Source organism: Tachyglossus aculeatus, chromosome 2 (genome assembly GCF_015852505.1).
Source record: "Tachyglossus aculeatus isolate mTacAcu1 chromosome 2, mTacAcu1.pri, whole genome shotgun sequence".
In the NCBI taxonomy this organism is placed as follows: domain Eukaryota; kingdom Metazoa; phylum Chordata; class Mammalia; order Monotremata; family Tachyglossidae; genus Tachyglossus; species Tachyglossus aculeatus.
Genome location: NC_052067.1, coordinates 54,684,074 through 54,711,040, shown reverse-complemented (window position 1 = coordinate 54,711,040; position 26,967 = coordinate 54,684,074). Strand labels below are relative to the sequence as shown.

At 46.9% G+C, this 26,967-nt stretch overlaps 1 protein-coding gene and 1 non-coding gene across 3 annotated transcripts in view; one reads left to right on the top strand and one right to left on the bottom strand.

Moving 5' to 3' along the window:
- Window positions 1-26,967, bottom strand: part of ACAT2 (acetyl-CoA acetyltransferase 2) — a 42,268-nt gene that overhangs the window by 14,933 nt on the left and 368 nt on the right. Inside the window, exons 2-6 of one of the 2 annotated variants that reach the window (XM_038766283.1) lie at window positions 25,538-25,637; window positions 12,002-12,136; window positions 6,551-6,732; window positions 2,847-2,964; window positions 899-1,042 (exon numbers count right to left, since the gene is read on the bottom strand). In XM_038766283.1, the coding sequence (XP_038622211.1) occupies window positions 899-1,042; window positions 2,847-2,964; window positions 6,551-6,732; window positions 12,002-12,136; window positions 25,538-25,616 (658 nt within the window). In that variant the 5' untranslated portion in view covers window positions 25,617-25,637. Of the gene's footprint in view, window positions 1-898; window positions 1,043-2,846; window positions 2,965-6,550; window positions 6,733-12,001; window positions 12,137-20,752; window positions 20,858-25,537; window positions 25,638-26,967 lie in introns of those variants that run through there. The other variant, XM_038766292.1, reaches the window with a different exon arrangement.
- Window positions 19,222-19,303, top strand: TRNAS-CGA. The gene has a single exon. It is a non-coding gene; the product is annotated as a tRNA-Ser (tRNA).

The following is a 26,967-nucleotide window of genomic DNA, read 5'->3' as shown; positions in this document are numbered from 1 at the left end:
TATTATTATCTTAACGAAATAAAATAAAGATGTCCAAGTAAACGTACTACTTGCACACAGTAAGCACTTAATCAATGCCATTATTACTATTATATTAACAGAATAAAAATAGAGTAAAGATGTACAAGTAAACGTACTCCTTGCACATAGTAAGTGCTTAATCAATGCCATTATTATTATTATTATTATTATATTAACAAAATAAAGATGGACAAGTAAACGTACTACTTGCACACAGTAAGTGCTTAATCAATGCCATTATTATTATATTATATTAACAAAATAAAATAGAGTAAAGATGTACAAGTAAACGTACTACTTGCACATAGTAAGCGCTTAATAAATGCCATTATCATTATTATTATTGTTATATTAACAAAATAAAATAGAGTAAAGATGTACAAGTAAATGCACTAGTTGCACATAGTAAGCGCTTATTAGATGCCATTATTCTTATTATATTAACAAAATAAAAATAGAGTAAAGATGTACAAGTAAACGTACTACTTGCACATAGTAAGCGCTTAATCAATGCCATCATTATCATTATTATATTAACAAAATAAAATAGAGTAAAGATGTACAAGTAAACGTACTACTTGCACATAGTAAGCGCTTAATCAGTGCCATTATTATTATATTATATTAACAAAATAAAATAGAGTAAAGATGTACAAGTAAACGTACTACTTGCACATAGTAAGCGCTTAATCAATGCCACTATTATTATGATATCAACAAAATAAAATAGAGTAAAGATGTACAAGTAAACGCACTAGTTGCACACAGTAAGCGCTTATTAGATGCCATTATTATTATTATTCTATGTACAAGCATATATCCGTATAGATAGAGTCCCAGACGAGTTAAAATACTGCAACCGAGCCCCTCTGCCCACCTTTCCTGGCCGTCACCAGAGTAGGGACGATTTCTTTGTCAAAATATCCGGCTTTCTGGGCGGCCTCCGTCCGGTTCTGGGATTCCACGGCGAGCCGGTCTTGCTCCTCTCTGGTGATTTGCCATTTCTGGGCCACGTTTTCGGCTGAGGAAATAAAAACGCAGAATGGAGCCCTGACAGACCTCACAATCAATCGATCGATCGTATTTACTGAGCGCTTACTGTGCGCAGGGCACTGGACTAAGCGCTTGGGAAGGACGAGTCGGCAGCATAACCTCACCTCCCTTCTCTCCTTCTCCAGCCCGCACCCTCCGCCGCCGGCCCCCTCGCTGGGCCTCATTTATTCGTTCGGTCGTATTTATTGAGCGCTCACTGTGTGCAGAGCACTGGACTAAGCGCTTGGGAAGGACAAGCTGGACGGTCCCTACCCAACGGTGGGCTCACAGTGTGTTCCCCCTTTTAGACTGTGAGCCCACTGTTGGGTAGGGACTGTCTCTATATGTTGCCAATTTGTACTTCCCAAGCGCTTAGTACAGTGCTCTGCACATAGTAAGCGCTCAATAAATACGATTGATGATGATGATGATGATGATGCACTGAGCGCTTAGTGCAGAGCAGTGTACTCAGCGCTTGGGAGGGTAAAAGAAAACAGTCAATAGACACATCCCCATTCATTCATTCATTCAATCATATTGATTGAGAGCTCACTGTGCGCAGAGCACTGTACTAAGCGCTTGGGAGAGTAAAAAGAGAACAGTCAACAGACACATCCCCATTCAGTCATTCAATCGTATTGATTGAGCGCTCACTGTGTGCAGAGCACTGGACTAAGCGCTTGGGAAGGACAAGTTGGCAACATAGAGAGACGGTCCCTACCCAACGGTGGGCTCACAGTGTGTACTGAGTGCTTACTCAGTGCAGAGCAGTGTACTAAGCGCTTGGGAGAGTAAAAGAGAACAGTCAACAGACACATCCCCATTCATTCATTCAATCGTATTTATTGAGCACTCACTGTGTGCAGAGCACTGTACTAAGTGGCAACATAGACGGTCCCTACACAACGGTGGGCTCACAGTGTGTACTGAGCGCTTACTCAGTGCAGAGCAGTGTACTAAGCGCTTGGGAGAGTAAAAAGAGAACAGTCGACAGACACATCCCCATTCATTCATTCAATCGTATTTATTGAGCGCTCACTGTGTGCAGAGCACTGTACTAAGTGGTAACATAGAGAGATGGTCCTTACCCAACGGTGGGCTCACAGTGTATACTGAGCGATTACTCAGTGCAGAGCAGCGTACTAAGCGCTTGGGAGAGTAAAAGAGAACAGTCAACAGACACATCCCCATTCATTCATTCATTCAATCGTATTGATTGAGCACTTGCTGTGTGCAGAGCACTGGACTAAGCGCTTGGGAAGTACAAGCTGGATGGTCCCTACCCAATGGTCGGCTCACAGTATGTACTCAGCGCTTACTCAGTGCAGAACAGTGTACTAGGCACTTGGGAGAGCTTAATAAATGCCATCATTATTACTATGAACTCGTATCTACGCCGGCGCTTAGAACAGTGCTTTGCACATAGTAAGCGCTTAATAAGTGCCATTATTATTATTATGAACTTGTATCTACCCCAGCGCTTAGAAGAGTGCTTGGCACATGATGACAAGCGCTTAATGAGTACCTTTATTATTTTTTATTATTATTATTCACCCCACCTAAGCCGTCCTCCTTAGGGCAATGCTTTCTCCACACCCGGGCCAGCCGCTTTTATTCGGTCTTCTAGACTGCGAGCCCGCCGTTGGGTGGGGACCGTCTCTATATGTTGCCGACTTGGACTTCCCAAGCGCTTAGTACAGTGCTCTGCGCGCAGTAAGCGCTCAGTAAATACGATTGAATGAATGAATGAATGAATTCGGTTATTCGGGCGGCGTCTCCCCAGGTCGACTTACCCGTCACTCCCATGTGGTAGTTGCAGAAGGCGTCGGTGAGGCCATCACAGAGGACGCTGTCTCTTAGAGGCGTCTCCCCCATCTTCACGCCGACTCTCATGTGGACCAAGTGAGGAGCCTAGGAGCGAGAAGTTGGGGAGTCGGCAGGGGAGTCGGGAAGACTCCCAAACGTTCCTCGGGGCTGGGGGTGTTTTTCCCAAGCGTCCAGTACAGTGCTCAGCACACGGCAGGCGCTCGACACAAACCACTGATTATTCATATTAACGTCCGTCTGCCCCCCCAGACCGTAAGCTCGTTTTGGGCAGGGGACGCGACTGCTGACTCTGTCCTATTGCGCTCTTCCCGGCGCTCAGTACAGTGCTCTGCGTGCGGTAAGCACTCAATCCCTCTGATGACCGATTGCTCTACACACAGAAAGCACTCGAGAAATACTATTAATACATCAGTTCAGATGCCCTCCCCACTAACAGCAAGAGGGACGGCCAGCCGGGAGTGGCGAATTATTATTATTATTACTATTATTATTATTATTATTATTCTATGTCCCACATGGGACTCACAGTATTAGCCCCCAATTTACAGATGAGCCCATTGTTGGGTAGGGACCATCTCTATATGTTGCCAACGTGTACTTCTCAAGCGCTTAGTCCAGTGCTCTGCACACGGTAAGCGCTTAATAAATATGATTGAATGAACTGAGTGACTTCTCTGGGCCTCAGTTCCCACATCTGTGAAATGGGGACTAAAGAGGATGGAATGAATGAGGAGTCAGGGGGAAGAGTGAGCCCGCCGTTGGGTAGGGACCATCTCTCTATGTTTCCAACTTGTCCTTCCCAAGCGCTTAGTCCAGTGCTCTGCACACAGTAAGCGCTCAATAAATATGATTGATTGATTAAATACCATTGAATGAAATGAATGACTTCTCTGGGCCTCAGTTCCCTCACCTGTGAAATGGGGATAAAACGTGAAATGGGGACTGTTCTCCCTCTTCTAGACTGTGAGCCCCTTATTGGGTAGGGACTGTCTCTATATGTTGCCAACTTGTCCTTCCCAAGTGCTTAGTCCAGTGCTTTGCACGCAGTAAGCGCTTAATAAATATGATTGAATGAACTGAGTGACTTCTCTGGGCCTCAGTTCCCTCATCAAACAAATGCCACCATTATTATTATTATCTGTGAAATGGGGACTAAAGAGGATGGAATGAATGAGGAGTCGGGGGGAAGAGTGAGCCCGCCATCGGGTAGGGACTGTCTCTCTATGATGCCAACTTGTCCTTCCCAAGCGCTTAGTCCAGTGCTCTGCACACAGTAAGCGCTCAATAAATACGATTGATTGATTAAATACCATTGAATGAAATGAATGACTTCTCCGGGCCTCAGTTCCCTCATCTGTGAAATAGGGATAAAATGTGAAATGGAGACTGTTCTCCCCCTTCTAGACTGTGAGCCCGTTGTTGGGTAGGGACCGTCTCTCTACGATGCCAACTTGTCCTTCCCAAGCGCTTAGTCCAGTGCTCTGCACCACAGTAAGCGCTTAATAGATATGATTGAATGAACTGAATGACTTCTCTGGGCCTCAGTTCCCTCACCCGTGAAATGGGGATAAAATGTGAAATGGGGACTAAAGACGATGGAATGAATGAGGAGTCGGGGGGAAGAGTGAGCCCGCCGTCGGGTAGGGACCGTCTCTCTATGTTGCCAACTTGTCCTTCCCAAGTGCTTAGTCCAGTGCTTTGCACACAGTAAGCACTTAATAAATATGATTGAATGAACTGAGTGACTTCTCTGGGCCTCAGTTCCCTCACCTGTGAAATGGGGATAAAATGTGAAATGGGGACTAAAGAGGATGGAATGAATGAGGAGTCGGGGGGAAGAGTGAGCCCGCCGTCGGGTAGGGACCGTCTCTATATGTTGCCAACTTGTCCTTCCCAAGTGCTTAGTCCAGTGCTTTGCACACAGTAAGCACTTAATAAATATGATTGAATGAACTGAGTGACTTCTCTGGGCCTCAGTTCCCTCACCCGTGAAATGGGGATAAAATGTGAAATGGGGACTAAAGACGATGGAATGAATGAGGAGTCGGGGGGAAGAGTGAGCCCGCCGTCGGGTAGGGACCGTCTCTGTATGTTGCCAACTTGTCCTTCCCAAGCGCTTAGTCCAGTGCTCTGCACACGGTAAGTGCTTAATAAATATGATTGAATAAACTGAGTGACTTCTCTGGGCCTCAGTTCCTTCATCTGTGAAATGGGGATAAAATGTGAAATGGGGACTAAAGAGGATGGAATGAATGAGGAGTCGGGGGGAAGAGTGAGCCCGCCGTCGGGTAGGGACCGTCTCTCTATGTTGCCAACTTGTACTTCCCAAGTGCTTAGTCCAGTGCTCTGCACACAGTAAGCGCTCAATAAATACGATTGATTGATTAAATACCATTGAATGAAATGAATGACTTCTCCGGGCCTCAGTTCCCTCATCTGTGAAATAGGGATAAAATGTGAAATGGAGACTGTTCTCCCCCTTCTAGACTGTGAGCCCGTTGTTGGGTAGGGACCGTCTCTCTACGATGCCAACTTGTCCTTCCCAAGCGCTTAGTCCAGTGCTCTGCACCACAGTAAGCGCTTAATAGATATGATTGAATGAACTGAATGACTTCTCTGGGCCTCAGTTCCCTCACCCGTGAAATGGGGATAAAATGTGAAATGGGGACTAAAGACGATGGAATGAATGAGGAGTCGGGGGGAAGAGTGAGCCCGCCGTCGGGTAGGGACCGTCTCTCTATGTTGCCAACTTGTCCTTCCCAAGCGCTTAGTCCAGTGCTCTGCACACGGTAAGTGCTTAATAAATATGATTGAATAAACTGAGTGACTTCTCTGGGCCTCAGTTCCTTCATCTGTGAAATGGGGATAAAATGTGAAATGGGGACTAAAGAGGATGGAATGAATGAGGAGTCGGGGGGAAGAGTGAGCCCGCCGTCGGGTAGGGACCATCTCTATATGTTGCCAACTTGTCCTTCCCAAGTGCTTAGTCCAGTGCTTTGCACACAGTAAGCACTTAATAAATATGATTGAATGAACTGAGTGACTTCTCTGGGCCTCAGTTCCCTCACCTGTGAAATGGGGATAAAATGTGAAATGGGGACTAAAGACGATGGAATGAATGAGGAGTCGGGGGGAAGAGTGAGCCCGCCGTCGGGTAGGGACCGTCTCTCTATGTTGCCAACTTGTACTTCCCAAGTGCTTAGTCCAGTGCTCTGCACACAGTAAGTGCTCAATAAATACCATTGAATGAAATGAATGACTTCTCTGGGCCTCAGTTCCCTCACCTGTGAAATGGGGATAAAACGTGAAATGGGGACTGCTCTCCCTCTTCTAGACTGGGAGTCCATTATTGGGTAGGGACCGTCTCTATAGGTTGCCAACTTGTCCTTCCCAAGCGCTTAGTCCAGTGCTCTGCACACAGTATGCGCTTAATAAATATGATCGAATGAACTGAGCCTCAGTTCCCTCACCTGTGAAATGGGGACTAAAGAGGATGGAATGAATGAGGAGTCGGGGGGAAGAGTGAGCCCGGCGTCGGGGAGGGACCGTCTCTCTATGATGATGCCAGCTTGTTCTTCCCAAGTGCTTAGTCCAGTCCAGTAGGCGCTCAGTTAATACGATCGAACGAATGAATGAATGAATGAGTGAATGAATGCCAGGCAGCCGTCACCTTGCTCATGTTCTCCATGCCTCCGGCCACCACGACGCTGGCGTCTCCCAGGGCCAGGGCCTGGGCCCCGAGGCACACGGCCTTGAGGCCCGACCCGCAGATCATCTGGCAGGTCCAGGCGGGCACGGCGTAGGGCAGGCCGGCCGCCACGCTGGCCTGCCGCGCCGGGTTCTGGCCGCAGCCTGCGGGGACACGCGGACACGCCGGACACGTGGACACGCCGGACACGCCGGACACGGACCGCCTCCTCCCCCCTCTCGGCCCGAGAGACGCACGGGGCGCCCCACGCCCACGGCCCCCAATGTGCTGCCCAAGTGCTTAGTACAGTGCTCTGCGCACAGTAAGCGCTCAATAAACACGACTGAATGAATGAATGAATGAAGGGGGATGTGTCTGTTGACTCTTCTCTTTTACTCTTCCAAGCGCTTAGTACAGTGCTCTGCACACAATAAGCACTCAATAAATACGATTGAATGAATGAATGAATGAAGGGGGATGTGTCTGTTGACTCCTCTTTTACTCTCCCAAGCGCTTAGTACAGTGCTCTGCGCACAGTAAGCGCTCAATAAACACGATTGAATGAATGAAGGGGGATGTGTCTGCTTACCATCCTCTTTTACTCTCCCAAGCGCTTAGTACAGTGCTCTGCACACAATAAGTACTCAATAAATTCGATTGAATGAATGAATGAATGAAGGAGGATGTGTCTGTTGACTCTTCTCTTTTACTCTCCCAAGAGCTTAGTACAGTGCTCTGCGCACAGTAAGCGCTCAATAAACACGACTGAATGAATGAATGAATGAAGGGGGATGTGTCTGCTGACTGTCCTTTTACTCTCCCAAGTGCTTAGTACAGTGCTCTGCACACAGTAAGCGCTCAATAATTACAATTGAATGAAGGCGGATGTGTCTGTTGACTCTTCTCTTTTACTCTCCCTAGCGCTTACTACAGTGCTCTGCACACAGTAAGCGCTCAATAAATACGACTGAATGAATGAATGAATGGGGATGTGTCTGTTGACCCTTTTCTTTTACTCTCCCAAGCGCTTAGAACACTGCTCTGCACAGTAAGCGCTCAATAAACACGATTGAATGAATGAATGAAGGGGGATGTGTCTGTTGACTCTTCTCTTTTACTCTCCCTAGAGCTTACTACAGTGCTCTGCACACAATAAGCGCTCAATAAATACGACTGAATGAATGAATGAATGGGGATGTGTCTGTTGACTCTTCTCTTTTACTCTCCCAAGCGCTTAGTACAGTGCTCTGCACACAGTAAGCGCTCAATAATTACAACTGAATGAATGAATGAATGAATGAAGGGCAATGTGTCTGTTGACTCTTCTCTTTTACTCTCCCAAGCGCTTAGTACAGTGCTCTGCACAGAGTAAGCGCTCAATAAACACAACTGAATGAATGAATGAAGGGGGAATGTGTCTGTTGACTCTTTTACTCTCCCAAGCGCTTAGTACAGTGCTCTGTGCACAGTAAGAGCTCAATAAACACGATTGAATGAATGAATGAAGGGGGATGTGTCTGTTGACTCTTCTCTTTTACTCTTCAAAGCGCTTAGTACAGTGCTCTGCGCACAGTAAGCACTCAATAATTACGATTGAATGAATGAATGAATGAATGGGGATGTGTCTGTTGACTGTTCTCTTTTACTCTCCCAAGCGCTTAGTACAGTGCTCTGCGCACAGTAAGCACTCAATAAACACGATTGAATGAATGAATGATGTATCTGTTGACTCTTCTCCTTTACTCTCCCAAGCGCTTAGTACAGTGCTCTGCACACAGTAAGCGCTCAATAAACATGATTGAATGGATGAATGAAGGGGGATGTGTCTGTTGACTGTTCTCTTTTACTCTCCCAAGCACTTAGTCCAGTGCTCTGCACACAGTAAGCGCTCAATAAATATGATTGAATGAATGAATGAAGGGGGATGTGTCTGTTGACGGTTCTCTTTTACTCTCCCAAGCACTTAGTCCAGTGCTCTGCACACAGTAAGCGCTCAATATGATTGAATGAATGAATGAAGGGGGATGTGTCTGTTGATGGTTCTCTTTTACTCTCCCAAGCACTTAGTCCAGTGCTCTGCACAAAGTAAGCGCTCAATAAATATGATTGAATGAATGAATGAATGGGGATATGTCTGTTGACTGTTCTCTTTTACTCTCCCAAGCGCTTAGTACACTGCTCTGCGCACAGTAAGCGCTCAATAAATACGATTGAATGAATGAATGAATGAATGAAGGGGGATGTGTCTGTTGACTGTTCTCTTTTACTCTCCCAAGTGCTTTGCCCAGTGCTCTGCACACAGTAAGCACTCAATAAACACGACTGAATGAATGAATGAAGGGGGATGTGTCTGTTGACTGTTCTCTTTTACTCTCCCAAGCACTTAGTCCAGTGCTCTGCACACAGTAAGCGCTCAATAAATATGATTGAATGAATGAAGGGGGATGTGTCTGTTGACGGTTCTCTTTTACTCTCCCAAGCACTTAGTCCAGTGCTCTGCACACAGTAAGCGCTCAATAAATATGATTGAATGAATGAATGAAGGGGGATGTGTCTGTTGACGGTTCTCTTTTACTCTCCCAAGCACTTAGTCCAGTGCTCTGCACACAGTAAGCGCTCAATAAATATGATTGAATGAATGAATGAATGGGGATATGTCTGTTGACTGTTCTCTTTTACTCTCCCAAGCGCTTAGTACACTGCTCTGCGCACAGTAAGCGCTCAATAAATACGATTGAATGAATGAAGGGGGATGTGTCTGTTGACTGTTCTCTTTTACTCTCCCAAGTGCTTCGCCCAGTGCTCTGCACACAGTAAGCGCTCAATAAACACGACTGAATGAATGAAGGGGGATGTGTCTGTTGACTGTTCTCTTTTGCTCTCCGAAGCACTTAGTCCAGTGCTCTGCACACAGTAAGCTCTCAATAAATACGATTGAATGAATGAATGAATGAAGAGGGATGTGCCTGTTGACTGTTCTCTTTTACTCTCCCAAGCACTTAGTACACTGCTCTGCGCAAAGAAAGTGCTCAATAAATACGATTGAATGAATGAATGGTGCTGTGTCTGTTGACTCTTCTCTTTTACTCTCCCAAGTGCTTAGTACAGTGCTCTGCATACAGTAAGCGCTCAATAAACACGATTGAATGAATGAATGAATGAATGAAGGGGGATGTGCCTGTTGACTGTTCTTTTACTCTCCCAAGCGCTTAGTAAGCGCTCAGTACATACTGTGAGCCCATTGTTGGGTAGGGACCGTCTCTCTATGTTGCCAACTTGTACTTCCCAAGCGCTTAGTACAGTGCTCTGCACACAGTAAGCGCTCAATACGATTGAATGAGTGAATGAATGAATAATAAAAAAAAAGACGTCATATAACCGAGCACAGTATCTTAGCCAGTGCTTAGAACAGTGCCCCGCACACAGTAAGAGCTTAACAAATGCCATTATTATTATTCTAATCAAACCAGAAGGCTGTGGCCACCTTGGGACGTGAAAACGTCTGGCTCGGTTACAGGAATCACCCGGTTAGGGTTGGGCAAAGATATTACTTGGCTTTTCTTTCACTTCCTACCTGTAGATTCATTTTTCCTTATTATTATTATTATTCTAATCAAACCAGAAGGCTGCACCTTGGGACACGAAAACGTCCGACTCGATTACAGGAATCACCGGGTTAGGGTTGGGCAAGGATGTTACTTGGTTTTCCCATCACTTCCCACCTGTAGATTCATTTTTCATTATTATTATTATTATTATTATTATTCAAATCAAACCAGAAGGGTGTGGCCACCTTGGGACGCGAAAACGTCCAACTCAAATACAGGAATTACCCGGTTAGGGTTGGGCAAGGATGTTACTTGGCTTTTCTTTCACTTCCCACTTGTAGATTCATTTTTCATTATTATTATTATTATTATTATTATTATTATTATTATTCTAATCAAACCAGAAGGGTGTGGCCACCTTGGGACGCGAAAACGTCCGACTTGATTACAGGAATCACCCGGTTAGGGTTGGGCAAGGATGTTACTTGGCTTTCCTGTCACTTCCCACCTGTAGATTGATTTTTCCTTATTATTATTATTATTATTCTAATCAAACCAGAAGGCTGTGGCCACCTTGGGACGCGAAAACGTCCGACTCGATTACGGGAATCACCCGGTTAGGGTTGGGCAAGGATGTTACTTGGCTTTCCTGTCACTTCCCACCTGTAGATTCATTTTTCCTTATTATTATTATTCAAATCAAACCAGAAGGCTGTGGCCACCTTGGGACGCGAAAACGTCCGACTCGATTATGGGAATCACCCAGTTAGGGTTGGGCAAGGATGTTACTTGGCTTTCCTGTCACTTCCCACCTGTAGATTCATTTTTCCTTATTATTATTATTATTATTATTATTCTAATGAAACCAGAAGGCTGTGGCCACCTTGGGACGCGAAAACGTCCGACTTGATTACGGGAATCACCCGGTTAGGGTTGGGCAAGGATGTTACTTGGCTTTCCTGTCACTTCCCACCTGTAGATTCATTTTTCATTATTATTATTATTATTATTATTATTCAAATCAAACCAGAAGGCTGTGGCCACCTTGGGACGCAAAAACGTCCAACTCAATTACAGGAATTACCCAGTTAGGGTTGGGCAAGGATGTTACTTGGCTTTTCTTTCACTTCCCACCTGTAGATTCATTTTTCATTATCATTATTATTATTATTATTATTATAATCAAACCAGAAGGCTGTGGCCACCTTGGGACGCGAAAACGTCCGACTCGATTACGGGAATCACCCGGTTAGGGTTGGGCAAGGATGTTACTTGGCTTTTCTTTCACTTCCCACCTGTAGATTCATTTTTCCTTATTATTATTATTATTATTCTAATCAAACCAGAAGGCTGTGGCCACCTTGGGACGCGAAAACGTCCGACTCGATTACGGGAATCACCCGGTTAGGGTTGGGCAAGGATGTTACTTGGCTTTCCTGTCACTTCCCACCTGTAGATTCATTTTTCATTATTCTTATTATTATTATTATTCTAATGAAACCAGAAGGCTGTGGCCACCTTGGGACGCGAAAACGTCCGACTCGATTACGGGAATCACCCGGTTAGGGCTGGGCAAGGATGTTACGTGGCTTTCCTGTCACTTCCCACCTGTAGATTCATTTTTCCTTATTATTATTATTATTATTCAAATCAAACCAGAAGGCTGTGGCCACCTTGGGACGCGAAAACGTCCAACTCGATTACGGGAATCACCCATTTAGGGTTGGGCAAGGATGTTACTTGGCTTTTCTTTCACTTCCCACCTGTAGATTCATTTGGGCTTTGCACACAGTATGCGCTTAATAAATGCCATCATTATTATTATTATTTTTCCTTGCTACCGCTCGGGTCTCTAAGATATTCCCAGATCCATTTATAAAAGTACCTGCTGCCAAAACGTGTCCAAATATGACTTCGGACACCTCATCGGGGCTGATGCGGGCCCTCTTTAGGACTTCTTTGATAGCAGTGGAACCCAGCTCGTGGACGGGCACAGTCGACAGGGCGCCATTGAAGGAACCTAAAAAAAAAAACTATCAATCAATCGTATTTATCATCATCAATCGTATTTGAGCGCTTACTGTGTGCAGAGCACTGTAGTAAGCGCTTGGGAAGTACAAGTTGGCAACATATAGGGACGGTCCCTACCCAACAGTGGGCTCACAGTCTAAAAGGGGGAGACGGAGAACAAAACCAAACATACGAACAAAATAAAATGAATAGAATAGATATGTACAAGTAAAATAAATAGAGTAATAAATACGTACAAAAAAAGATAACAAACAGGGATTTGGAGCTGACATTCACAGAGGCTGGCTGAAGAATTAGCACTCAGGGCCTACAATATTTGTAGGTTTGTCGGACACACCCCACCAAAAGACTCCATAAAAGTGGACTTGTAAACGTTCATAAACTAAGACCGTTTCATTCATTCATTCAATCACATTCATTCAGCGCTTGCCACTGTAATAAACGCCTTGGAGAGTACAGTACACAGCGGCAAACAGACCCATTCCCTGCCCACACGAACTTACCGTCTAGAGGGGCAGACGGACATTAATAGGAATAAATACATGACGGACACGTACGTAAGTGCTGCGGGTTTCCACTCATTCAATCGCATTTATTGAGCGCTTACTGCGCGCAGAGCACTGTACTAAGCGCTTGGGAAGTACAAGTCAGCAACAGATAGAGACGGTCCCTACCCAAAAACGGGCTCCCAGTCTAGAAGGGGGAGACAGACGACAAAACATGTAGACAGGTGTCAAAACCGTCAGAATAAACAGAATTAGAGCTATAGGCACATCATCAATAAAATAGAGTAGTAAATACGTACAAGTAAAATAAATAGAGTAATACATCTGTTTCCAGTGGAACTGCTTTCCAGAGGAGTGGAATGTAAATCAAGGGTCCCATGTGTTGGACTAAAATGATTTTCTCGGGCTTAGAAAAGACCTGTTTTACGAAATAAAGTGTGGCATTTCTTTTCCACTCTGCCCTCTTGGACGGCTTGGGAGCCCAAATAAGCATCTCCCGATTATTTTTCCACCGCCCCACTCTGCGGCCCTGAAAGTCGCCGTAGCACTAAAGTATACACGGCGATCCCGAAACCCTTCTTCATTCATTCAATCGTATTTATTGAGCGCTTACGGTGTGTGGAGCACTGCACTAAGCGCTTGGGAAGTACAAGTTGGCAACATATAGAGATGGTCCCTACCCAACGGTGGGCTCACAGTCTAGAAGGGGGAGACAGATGACAAAACAAACGTATTAACAAAATAAAATACACAGAATAAATATGCACAAATAAAATAGAGTAGTAAGAGCACTCAGTGAGCTAGCTCTGTGCTGCATAGAGCTGTTTTTCTTTCCTTTGTCTGTACATTGTGTGTATTTTTTGTTCATTCATTCATATTTAATGAGCGCTTATGGTGTGCGGAGCACTGTACTAAGCGCTTGGGAAGTACAAGTTGGCAGCATCTAGAGACGGTCCCTACCCAACGGCGGGCTCACAGTCTGGAAGAGGGAGACGGACAACAAGACATATTAACAAAATAAAATAAATAGAATAAATATGTACAAATAAAATAGAGTAATAAGAGCACTCAGCGAGCTAGCTCTGTGCTGCATAGAGCTGTTTTTCTTTCCTTTGTACACTGTGTGTATTTTTCATTCATTCATTCATTCAATCATATTTAATGAGCGCTTATGGTGTGCGGAGCACTGTACTAAGCGCTTGGGAAGTACAAGTTGGCAACATCTAGAGATGGTCCCTACCCAATAGCGGGCTCACTGTCTAGAAGGGGGAGATGGACAACAAAACAAACATATTAACAAAATAAAATGCATAGAATAACTATGTACAAATAAAATAGAGTAATAAGAGCACTCAGCAAGCTAGCTCTGTGCTGCATAGAGCTGTTTTTCTTTCCTTTGTACACTGTGTGTATTTTTCATTCATTCATTCATTCCATCATATTTAATGAGCGCTTACGGTGTGCGGAGCACTGTACTAAGCGCTTGAGAAGTCCAAATTGGCAACATATAGAGACGGTCCCTACCCAACGGCGGGATCACGGTCTGGAAGGGGGAGACAGACAACAAGACATATTAACAAAATAAAATAAATAGAATAAATATGTACAAGTAAAATAGAGTAATAAATATGTACAAACATATATACATATATATGCATCATCATCCTCATCAATCATATACATATATATACATATATATGCACACACACATACAGATATATGCATATACATATATATGCGCATATACACATACACACACATATGCATATACACATACAGATTTACGCCTATACACATGCAGATACATGCGTACACACACATGTACATACATATACACACATATGCATTCACATATACACATATATGCATGTACATATACACATATATATTTGTGCATATACATATGTGCATATATATGTGTGCTTATACAAATACACATATATGTGTGCATATGCACACACATATGTATATATGCACACACACATACATATACACACATATGTAAATACATATATATGTGTGTATATATGCACACACACATATGCATATACATATACACACATATGCATATACATACACATGTATATACATATATCATCATCATCAATCGTATTTATTGAGCACTTACTATGTGCAGAGCACTGTACTAAGCGCTTGGGAAGTACAAATTGGCAACATATAGAGACAGTCCCTACCCAACAGTGGGCTCACAGTCTAAAACATATATATACACACACATATGCATATACATATATACACACATATATGTATATACATATATACAGGTGCTGTGGGGAGGGGAAGGAGTCTATCAATATTTAATGTGCACCAACGAGCACGGCACTGGAGGGTATAATTAAATAAGAGGTGGAGTCCCTGCTGCCCCGAGGGAGCTTTCACATTTATCCATTTGAGCCCCGCTCTTTCTCGAGTGAAAAGCTCAGGATTTAGGGTTAAGAGGAGACCTGGGTTCCGATCCAGGTTCTTGCCAACAGCGGTTTCCACGTTCGCCGGCCGAGGAACCGCCAAAGGCGTCCGCCGAATGTCCCAAGCCAGCGGGGACCTCCAAGACAGCTGGCTAATAATAATAATAACGGCATTTATTAAGCGCTTACTATGTGCAAAGCACTGTTCTAAGCACGGGGGAGGTTACAAGGTGATCAGGTTGTCCCACTCGGGCCTCACAGTCTTCATCCCTATTTTCCAGATGAGGGAACGGAGGCCCAGAGAAGTGAGGCGACTCGCCCAAAGTCGTGCGACAAGCGGCGGGGCCGGGATTTGAACCCATGACCTACTTGACAGTGCTCCGCACACAGTAGGCGCTCAATAAATACGACTGAATGAATGAACGAATGCCCTCTGACTCCAAAGCCCGGGCTCTTTCCACTGAGCCACGCTGCTTTAATAGGGGCGGTGGGCTACCAAAGGTGGATTAACCGTGCTGACACCCAAGCACCTTGTGACGAGCACTGAGGCGATAACTGTGTCCCCCTGGGCAAGCCATTTAACTTCTCTGGGCCTCGACTCCCTTATCAACCAATCAATCGTATTTATTGAGCGCTTACCGTGTGCAGAGCACTGTACTAAGCGCTTGGGAAGTCCAAGTTGGCAACACATAGAGACGGTCCCTACCCAACAGTGGGCTCACAGTCTAAAAGGGGGAGTCAGAGAACAAAACCAAACATACCAACAAAATAAAATACATCAGCTCAGTAAAATGGGGATTATAATGGCACTTTTTTAAAGCGTTTACTATGTGCAGAGCACTGTTCTAAGCGCTGGGGGGGGGGAATAAAAGGTGATCAGGTTGTCCCACGTGGGGCTCCCAGTCTTCATCCCCATTTTCCAGATGAGGGAACTGAGGCTCAGAGAAGCTAGCTCTCTTCCTCCCTTCTAGGCCCTGCTGAGAGCTCACCTCAATCAATCAATCGTATTTATTGAGCGCTTACTATGTGCAGAGCACTGTACTAAGCGCTTGGGAAGTACAAATTGGCAACATATAGAGACAGTCCCTACCCAACAGTGGGCTCACAGTCTAAAAGACCTCCTCCAGGAGGCCTTCCCAGACTGAGCCCCCTCCTTCCTCTCCCCCTCGTCCCCCTCTCCATCCCATCTTGCCTCCTTCCCTTCCCCACAGCACCTGTATATATGTATATATGTTTGTACATATTTATTACTCTATTTATTTATTTTACCTGTACATATCTATTCTATTTATTTTATTTTGTTAGTATGTTTGGTTTTGTTCTCTGTCTCCCCCTTTTAGACTGTGAGCCCACTGTTGGGTAGGGACCGTCTCTACATGTTGCCAATTTGTACTTCCCAAGCGCTTAGTACAGTGCTCTGCACATAGTAAGCGCTCAATAAATACGATTGATGATGATGATGAAGTGACTTGCCCAAAGTCACACAGCTGCCAAGTGGCGGAGCCGGGATTTGAACCCCTGACCTGGGGATTAATCAGTCAGTCAATCAATCGTATTTATTGAGCACTTACTGTGTGCAGAGCACTGGACTAAGTGCTTGGGAAGTCCAAGTTGCCAACATCTAGAGACGGCCCCTACCCAACAGTGGGCTCACAATCAATCAATCGTATTTATTGAGCGCTTACTGTGTGCAGAGCACTGTACTAAGCGCTTGGGAAGTCCAAGCTGGCAACATAGAGAGACGGTCCCTACCCAACAGTGGGCTCACCGTCTAGAAGGGGGAGACGGAGAACGAAGCAAGACACATTAACAAAATAAAATAAATAGAATAGAGATGTACAAGTAAAAAGGCTCCTCTCTTAATTAATAACATATTTATTACTCTATTTATTTATTTATTTTACTTGTACATTTCTATCCTATTTATTTTATTTTGTTGGTATGTTTGGTTTTGTTCTCTGTCTCCCCCTTTTAGACTGTGAGCCCACTGTTGGGTAGGGACTGTCTCTATGTGTTGCCAATTTGTACTTCCCAAGCGCTTAGTACAGTGCTCTGCACATAGTAAGCGCTCAATAAATACGATTGATTGATTGATTAAGACTGAGCCCCACGTGGGACGTGGACTGTGTTCAATCGGACTGGGCTGCATCTATCCCAGCGCTTAATACAGCGCTTGGCACACGGTAAGCGCTTAACAAATACCATTAAAAAATTGGGTAAGAAACTGGTGTGCATTTTGCAAGGTGCTGCGCTTCGGCCTGCCCGAAACTCATTCGCGGCTCTCCGTGTTCAAGAGTGACTGTGTGCTAATCGCAATCATTTATTCATTCAATCCTATTTATTGAGCGCTTACTGTGTGCAGAGCACTGTACTAGGCGCTTGGGAAGTACAAGTTGGCAACATCTAGAGACAGTCCCTACCCAACAGTGGGCTCACAGTCTAGAAGGGGGAGAGCAATCATAACGATAGTAATAATGAGGGCACTTATTAAGCGCTTACTCTGTGCCAAGCACTGTTCTGAGCGCTGGGGAGGTTACAAGGCGATCAGGTTGTCCCACGGGGGGGCTCACCGTCTTCACCCCCGTTTTCCAGATGAGGGAACTGAGGCCCAGAGAAGTGAAGTGACTCGCCCAGAGTCACACAGCTGGCGGAGTCGGGATTTGAACCCACGACCTCTGACTCTTTCCCCTGAGCCACGCTGCTTCTGCCAAGTAGAAAGAGGCTGGGCCTCTGGCTGCCTCGTAATTCCAGTTCTGCCCCACTTCTGCTGTGTGACCTGGCGCAGAGCGCTTCACTTCTCTGTTCCCTCCTCTGCGAAATGGGAATTAAGGTGGTGAGCCCCTCAGGGAAAACGGACCGTGTCCAGGCTAACTTGTATCTCCCCCAGCACTCAATACAGTGCCTGGCACATAGTGAGCGCTCAAAAATTACCATTTAAAAGAAAAAATCATTGGCACAACATCTCGGTCCTCATTCATTCGTATTTATTGAGCGCTTACTGTGTGCAGAGCACTGTACTAAGCGTTTGGGAAGTACAAGCTGGCAACATAGAGAGACGGTCCCTACCCAACGGCGGCGGGCTCACAGTCTAGAAGGGGGAGACAGACAACAAAACATATTAACAAAATAAAATAAATAGAATAAATCCTACTTGGATTGAGAGCCCCACGTGGGAGGACGCCGTGTCCAATCCGACAGGAATTATCCCACCGTTTAGCACAGTTCTCACCCCACATTTAAATACGTAGTAAGCCCATAGTAAGTGCTTAATAAGTACCTTCAGGCACAGCTTTCCCCACCATGTCTCTGACCAGTTATGTGAGGGAAGTAGAAATGAGTCGGCCTACATGTTTGGTTTTGTTCTCTGTCTGCCCCTTCTAGATTGTCAGCCCGCTGTTGGGCAGGGACCGTCTCTAGATGTTGCCAACTTGTACTACCCAAGCGCTTAGTACAGTGCTCTGCGCACAGTAAGCGCTCAATAAATATAAAATATAAATATAAAAATAAACCTGCATATATGTATATACCTGCATATATGTATATATGTTTGTACGTATTTATTACTCTATTTATTTATTTATTTTATTTGTACATATTCTATTTATTTTGTTAACATGTTTTGTTTTGTTGTCTGTCTCCCCCTTCTAGACCGCGTGCCCACTGTTGGGTAGGGACCGTCTCTAGATGTTGCCAACTTGTACTTCCCAAGCGCTTAGTACAGTGCTCTGCACACAGTAAGCGCTCAATACAATTAATTGATTACTCTATTTTATTTGTACATATTTATTCTATTTATTTTATTTTGTTAATATGTTTTGTTGTCTGTCTCCCCCTTCTAGACTGTGAGCCCGCTGTTGGGTAGGGACCGTCTCTAGACGTTGCCAACTTGTACTTCCCCAGCGCTTAGTACAGTGCTCTGCACACAGTAAGCGCTCAATAAATGTGATTGAATGAATGAATGAATACGACTGACTGACTGAATGAATATATGCAGGTGCTGTGGGGAGGGGAAGGAGGTAAGGTGGGGGGGATGGGGAGGAGGGGAAAGACTTATTACTTACTTTACTTATTATTAGCATGCGCTTAACAAAAGCCATCATTATTATTATTATTCTATATTATTTATATTATTAAAAAAAGTTGCTGTGATGGCCGAGTGGTTAAGGCGTTGGACTCGAAATCCAATGGGGTTTCCCCGCGCAGGTTCGTATCCTGCTCGCAGCGAATTCCTTTTCCATGGATACAAAATATAATTTTCTAGGAGGCCTTCCCAGACTGAGCCCCTTCCTTCCTCTCCCCCTCGTCCCCCTCTCCATCCCCCCCATCTTACCTCCTTCCCTTCCCCACAGCACCTGAATATATGTATATATGTTTGTACATATTTATTACTCCATTTATTTATTTATTTTACTTGTACCTATCTATTCTATTTATTTTATTTTGTTAGTATGTTTGGTTTTGTTCTCTGTCTCCCCCTTCTAGACTGTGAGCCCGCTGTTGGGTAGGGACTGTCTCTACTTGTACTTCCCAAGCGCTTAGTACAGTGCTCTGCACACAGTAAGCGCTCAAAAAATACAATTGATTGACTGAATGGATAAATACGACTGAATGAATGAATATATGCAGGTGCTGTGGGGAGGGGAAGGAGGTAAGGCACGGGGGGGATGGGGAGGAGGGGAAAGAAATCATTATTACTTACTTTACTTATTATTAGTACGGGCTTAACAAAAACCATCATTATTATTAGACAGGGCTAATGCACTCAATAAATACGACTGACTGACTAAATGAATATATGCAGGTGCTGTGGGGAGGGGAAGGAGGTAAGGCGGGGGGATGGGGAGGAGGGGAAAGACTTATTATTATTACTTTACTTATTAGTACGCGCTTAACAAAAACCATCATTATTATTAGACAGGGCTAAGGCGCTCAATAAATACGACCGACTGAATGAATGAATATATGCAGGTGTAAGGCGGGGGGGATGGGGAGGAGGGGAAAGACTTTACTTATTAGTAAGCGCTTAACAAAAACCATCACGCGGCTCAGTGTAAAGAGCGCGGGCGTTGGAGTCAGAGGTCATGGGTTCAAATCCCGGCTCTGCCACTTGCCAGCTGTGTGACCCTGGGCAAGTCACTTCACGCCTCTGGGCCTCAGTTCCCTCCTCTGTAAAATGGGGATTAAGACTGTGAGCCCGCCGTTGGGTAGGGACCGTCTCTATGTGTTGCCGACTTGTACTTCCCAAGCGCTTAGTCCAGTGCTCTGCCCGCAGTAAGCGCTCAATAAATACGATTGATTGATTGACTGCAAGCCCCACGTGGGACAACCTGATCTCCTTCCAACCTCCCCAGCGCTTAGAACAGTGCTTTGCACATAGTAAGCGCTTAATAAATGCCATTATTATTATTATTATTAGATAGGGCTAATGCTAACGACCTGGTCAGGCGGGAATGGGCAAGGCCGGGCCTGGCCAATGGGGAGAGAGGGGGGTCGGCGTCGGCCAATGGGGAGAGAGGGGGGTCGGCGGCGGCCAATGGGGAGGCGGCGTCGCCCGGTGGGGCTACCGCGGCAGCCAATCAGAGCGCGGGACGGGGTGGAGCGGGGGGAGAGGGGCGGAGCCGCCCGGGGCCACGAGGAGGGCGATGAGGCCGCCTTGGCCTTGGCCTTGCTCACCTATGGCCGTCCTGGCTGCCGCTACGATGACCACGGGGTCCGGGCCGAGGCTCATGCTGCCCAAAACGATGTCGCAGTGGCCTGTCGCGACTTCAATCTGGCCCACCGCTCCCTTTCCTTCGCCTATTTATCCCGGCTCCGCCCCAAGGCCACGCCCCCTAGGATGGCGCATGCGCACTTCCCTCGGGAAGGGCCGCCCCACTCCAGCCCCCTCCCCGATTAGCGCATGCGCGCTTCCCGCGGGAAAGGCGGCTCCTATCCGCGCCCCTCCGGCTGGCGCACGCGCACTTCCCGCGGGAAGGGACGCCCCACTCCAGCCCCGCCCCCCAGTTGGCGCATGCGCGCTTCCCGCAGGAAGAGCCGCCCCACTCCAACCCCGCCCCCCCCCCGTTGGCGCATGCGCGCTTCCCGCGGGAGAGGCAGCTCCCGTCCCCGCCCCTCCGGCCGACGCACGCGCACTTCCCGAAGGAACCCATCAATCCATCAATCATATTTATTGAGCGCTTATTGGGTGCAGAGCACTGTACTAAGCGCTTGGGAAGTACAAGTGGGCAACATAGAGAGACGGTCCCTACCCAACAGCGGGCTCACAGTCTAGAAGGGGGAGACAGAGAACAAAACCCAACATATTAAAATAAAATAAATACAATAGATATGTACAAGTAAAATAAATAGAGTAATAAATATGTACAAACCTCTCCCCGGCCCCGCCCACCTCCTCGGATGGCGCATGCGCACTTCCCTCGGGAAGGGACGACCCACTCCAGCCCCGCCCCCCAGGTTGGCGCACGCGCGCTTCCCGCGGGAGGGACGGCTCCTCTCCATCAATCGTATTTACTGAGCGCTTACTGTGTGCACAGCACTGTACTAAGCGCTTGGGAAGTACAAGTCGGCAACATAGAGAGACGGTCATCATCAATCATCAATCGTATTTATTGAGCGCTATGTGCAGAGCACTGTACTAAGCGCTTGGGAAGTACAAATTGGCAACACATAGAGACGGTCCCTACCCAACAGCGGGCTTACAGTCTAGAAGCGGGAGACAGAGAACAAAACAAAACATATTAACAAAATAAAATAAATAGAAAATAGTGAATATGTAAAAACATATAGAGAAGGTCCCTACCCAGCAGTGGGCTCACAGTCTAAAAGGGGGAGACAGAGAACAAAACCAAACATGGTAACAAAATAAAATAAATAGAATAGATATGTACAAGTAAAACAGAGTAATAAATATGTACATTATTATCTCCCCGGCCCCGCCCACCTCCTCGGATGGCGCATGCGCACTTCCCGTGGGAAGAGACGCCTCACACCAGCCCCGCCCCCCGGCTGGCGCATGCGCGCTTCCTGCGGGAGAGGCAGCTCCTCTCCTCGCCCCTCCGGCGGGCGCACGCGCACTTCCCTAGGGAAGGGAGGCTCCTCTCCCCGGCCCCGCCCACCTCATCGGCTGGCGCATGCGCACTTCCCACGGGCAGGGAGATTCCCCTCTCCTCGCCCCTCCGGCCGGCGCACGCGCACTTCCCGCTTGAAGGGAGGCGCCTCTCTCAGTCAATCAATCGTATATATTGAGCGCTTACTGTGTGCAGAGCTCTGTACTAAGCGCTTGGGAAGTCCAAGTTGCCAACATCTAGAGACGGTCCCTACCCAACAGTGGGCTCACAGTCTAGAAGGGGGAGACAGACAACAAAGCAAGACATATGAACAAAATGAAATAAATAGAATAGAGATGTACAACTAAAAAAGCTCCTCTCCACCACCCCGCCCCCCGACTGGCGCATGCGCACTTCCAGCGGGAAGAGACGCTCCTCTCCCCAGCCCCGCCCCCCCCCGTCTGGGGCATGCGCGCTTCCCGCGGGAGGGGGACTCCCCTCCTCTGCCCTCCGGCCAGCGCATGCGCACTTACGCTTGAAGGAAGGTGCCTCTCCCCGGCCCCGCCCACCTCCCTGGCTTGCGCACGCGCACATCCTGCTTGGAGGGAGGCTCCTCCCCGGCCCCTCCTGCCGGCGCATGCGCACTTCGGACGGGAGGAGAAGTCCTCTCCCCGGCCCCGCCCACCTCCCCGGCCTGCGCATGCGCACTTCTGCAGGAATGTTGCCCACGAGGAGGTTGGGGCCTCCAGAACCACGTGACCTGCTCCTCTAGGCAGCCCACTTTTTCCCCCAATAATAATAATGATGATGCTAATTTGTTCTTTATTTATTTATTTAATGGCATTTATTAAGCGCTTACTATGTGCAAAGCACTGTTCTAAGCACTGGGGAGTTTACAAGGTAATCAGGTTGGCCCATGGGGGGCTCACAGTCTTAATCCCCATTTTCCAGATGAGGGAACTGAGGCCCAGAGAAGTGACTTGCCCAGTCACACAGCTGACAATTGGCCGAGCCGGGATTTGAACCCATGAACTCTGACTCCAAAGCCCGTGCTCTTTCCGGTGAGCCACGCTGCGCTTACTCTGTGCCAAGCACTGTCATAAGCACTGAGGGAGATAGAAGGTCATCCTGTTGTCCCACGTGGGGCTCACAGTCTTCATCCCCATTTTCCAGATGAGGGAAATGAGGACACCAAGAATAATAATAATGATGATAATGATATTTGTTAAGCGTTTACTATATACCAAGCACTGTTCTAAGCGCTGGGGAGGCTACAAGGTGATCAGGTTGTCCTACGTGGGGCGCTCAGTCTTCACCCCCATTTTCCAGATGAGGGAACTGAGGGCACAGAGAATAATAATAATAAAATAATGGTATTTGTTCATTCATTCAATCGTACTGAGTGCTTACTGTGTGCAGAGCACTATACTAAGCGCTTGGGAAGTACAAGTTGGCAACATATAGAGACGGTCCCTACCCAACAAAGGGAGTTAAGCACTGTTCTAAGCGCTGGGGGAGATACAAGGGAATCAGGTTGTCCCACGTGGGGCTCACAGTCTTCATCCCCATTTTATGGATGAGGTCACTGAGGCCCAGAGAAGTGAAGCGGCTTGCCCAAGGTCACACAGCAGACAAGTGGCGGAGCCAGGATTGGAACCCACATCCTCTGACTCCCAAGCCTGGGACCTTGCCACTAAGACACGGTTTTATAATAATAATAATAATGATGATGGTATTTGTTAAGCTCTTACTATATGCCAAACACTGTTCTAAGCGCTGGGGGAGATTAAAGGTCATCATGTTGTCCCAGTGGGGCTCACAGTCTTAATCCCCATTTTACAGATGAGGTAACTGAGGCCCAGAGAGGTTAAGTGGCAATGCCTAAACGTGGCAGACGTGGCAGAGCAGGGATTAGAACCCACACCCTCTGACTCCCAAGCCCGTGCTCTTTCCACTAAAGCCACTTAAATATTGTTATATCTGCCTATTTGGACTGAGAGCTCCTTGTGGGACAGACATGATTTCCTACAGGATTATCCTGTAGCTAACCAAGTGCCTGGTACAGTGCTTGGCACATAGTAAGCCCTTAACTAGTACCACAGTTATTGCAATTATTCCTCAACTGAGGACATCTATTAGTGCTCTTTCCCGGTTCCCTACTCTGCACCCAGTAAGCGCTCAATAAATACGATTGATTGATTGACTGATTCTCACTTTACGCTCATTGTAGACAAGGGAACGTGTCAACCGACTCTGTCATAGTGTATTTTCCCAAGTGCTCAATACAGCGTTCTGCACCCAGTAAGCGCTCAATAAATACCACTGATTGATGCTCACTCCGGCACTGAACTCATCCCCTCCCACGGCTTCCCACCTTTATGCAGACGATTCCCAAACCTACCTCGCTGGCGCCAACCTCTCCTTTGCAATCTCCCATTGTTTCTTGCTCGCAAGAAATAATCTAAATCGACATCCTGCCCGCCCCTCAAGTTCTAATCGTTGCCCACAGAATCTAGATCTTCTTCTCCAACCGACTTTCTCGTTGCCGTTGGCAACATCACCCTCCTCCCCGTCTCCAAATTTGGTAACTTGGCTCTCTTTCAACTCTCCAATTGCCTTTGCTAAATCCTTTTGGATTTTCCTCTATGTTATAAAGGTCCTGGGTTCAAATCCCAGCTCCGCCAACTGTCAGCTGTGTGACTTTGGGCAAGTCGCTTCACTCCTCTGTGCCTCAGTTCCCTCACCTGTAAGATGGGGATGAAGACTGTGAGCCCCCCGTGGGACAACCTGATCACCCTGTATCTTCCCCAGCGCTTAAAACAGTGCTTTGCATGTAGAAAGAGCTTATCAAATACCATCATTATTATTAGTATTATTCAGATCCGCCGCTTCCTCGCTATCCAAATGACCACCATCTAGGTTCAGATGCAATCAATTGTATGTGTTCAGCGTCTATTACGAGCAGAACACAGGGGCACAACATGACGCTTGCAACGGATGCAAATCCCGACTCGGGGACCCCGGGAAGCTCACTGTCCGTACCGGATCCGTAGTGCTCCCGTCATCGATCACCTGCCCGATCTCAAAATCACCCCCGATTCACCTCTTCTTCACTAATTACAGATATTTTCGCCATCATCGGCTCTACGGACACCCCCGCCCATCCCGGCCCAGAGGGCGCGACTATCCCGCGCCGTCCGGGGAGGCAGCGGAAAATACCCGCGGCTTTCCACGGATTCCTTCTCCGCTACATTTCGAGTTAATCCGGCGTGGCGTGGAGAATCCCGAGAGAAAAACTGACCCCTTTAGGGAAATCTCACTCAACCGAAATAGCAGACACCGACGCCGCGGCTTTCCCTCGAGTGCCCACCGCTTCTCTTACCTCAGCCCCGTCGCCCTTTCACGTACTTACTCGCAATCCCTGGCCAAACTCGTTTCCTCGTCTTGGGGTCCTGAATGACCCCAGTCACAGTGGCGGAGGCCGGCTCCATGGTCAAGTTGAAGATGGAAGGCTAAAAGAACAAAAGGAAAAGCCACGAGAACGGTAGTTTATGAAATAATTTATTTTCTTGAAAAGGGCACTTTTCAAAAAGCGATGTTTGTGGAGAACTTACTACGTTCCAAGGCACTGGTGTGATACGAGCTGAGCAGGTTGGACCCAGTCTGTGTCCTTCATGGGGCTCAGCCTTAACCCCCATTTTACAGATGAGGGAACTGAGGCACAGAGAAGTGAAGGGATCAATCAATCAATCGTATTTACTGAGCGCTTACTGTGTGCAGAGCACTGTACTAAGCGCTTGGGAAGTACAAGTTGGCAACGTATAGAGACAGTCCCTACCCAACAGTGGGCTCACAGTCTAAAAGGGGGAGACAGAGAACAAAACCATACTAACAAAATAAAATAAATAGATGGGTAATTCAAACACTTGACACAGCATGGCAACCACTGGGGCTCAGTGGAAAGAAGCTCGGGCTTTGGAGTCGGAGGTCATGGGTTCAAATCCCGGCTCCGCCAATTGTCAGCTGGGTGACTTTGGGCAGGCCCCTTTCACTTCTCTGGGCCTCAGTTACCTCATCTGGAAAATGGGGATGAAGCCCATGAGCCCCCCGCGGGACAACCTGATCACCTTGTAACCTCTCCAGCGCTTAGTACAGTGCTTGGCACATAGTAAGCGCTTAATAAATGCTATAATTGTTATTATTAACCAGAGTGGACTGTCTAGAAAGAAAAAAAAATGGCTTTCATCTCTTCCAAGCAATTAGACTGTGAGCTCCTTGAAAGAGATGGTGTCTGCCAACTACTGTGTTCTCCCAGGTGCCTAGTACAGTGCTCGCCAAATAATGACGACGCCGGTATTCGTTAAGCGCTTTCTTTGCGCCACTCCCTCCTCTAAGCACTGGGGTGGCTACAAGTTATTCAGTTTGGACACAGTCCCCGTCCCAAGTAAGGCTCACCGTCTCCGTTCCCAGTTTGCGGGTGAGGTAACGGTGACTGGCCCAAGGTCACGCGGCAGAGCCGGAATTAGAACCCGGGTCCTACCGACAGCCGGGGCCAGGCTCTACCCGCTAGACCACGCTGCTTCTTAAGCAGTAAATAGTAAGCACTCAAATACTAGCGACAGGTTAAGGAGTTTAGAAAGGCCAGTGGCATGCTCCGTGATTCATCTTAACTCCTCTGTGCCTCAGTTCCCTCATCTGTAAAATGGGGATTAAAACTGTGAGCTCCCCAGGGCTTCGAACAGTGCTTTGCACATAGTAAGCGCTTAATACCATCATTATTATTATTATTATTATCTTGGAAAGCCCCCAGATCAGAGGGGCACAACCCGGCCCTCTCCGGCT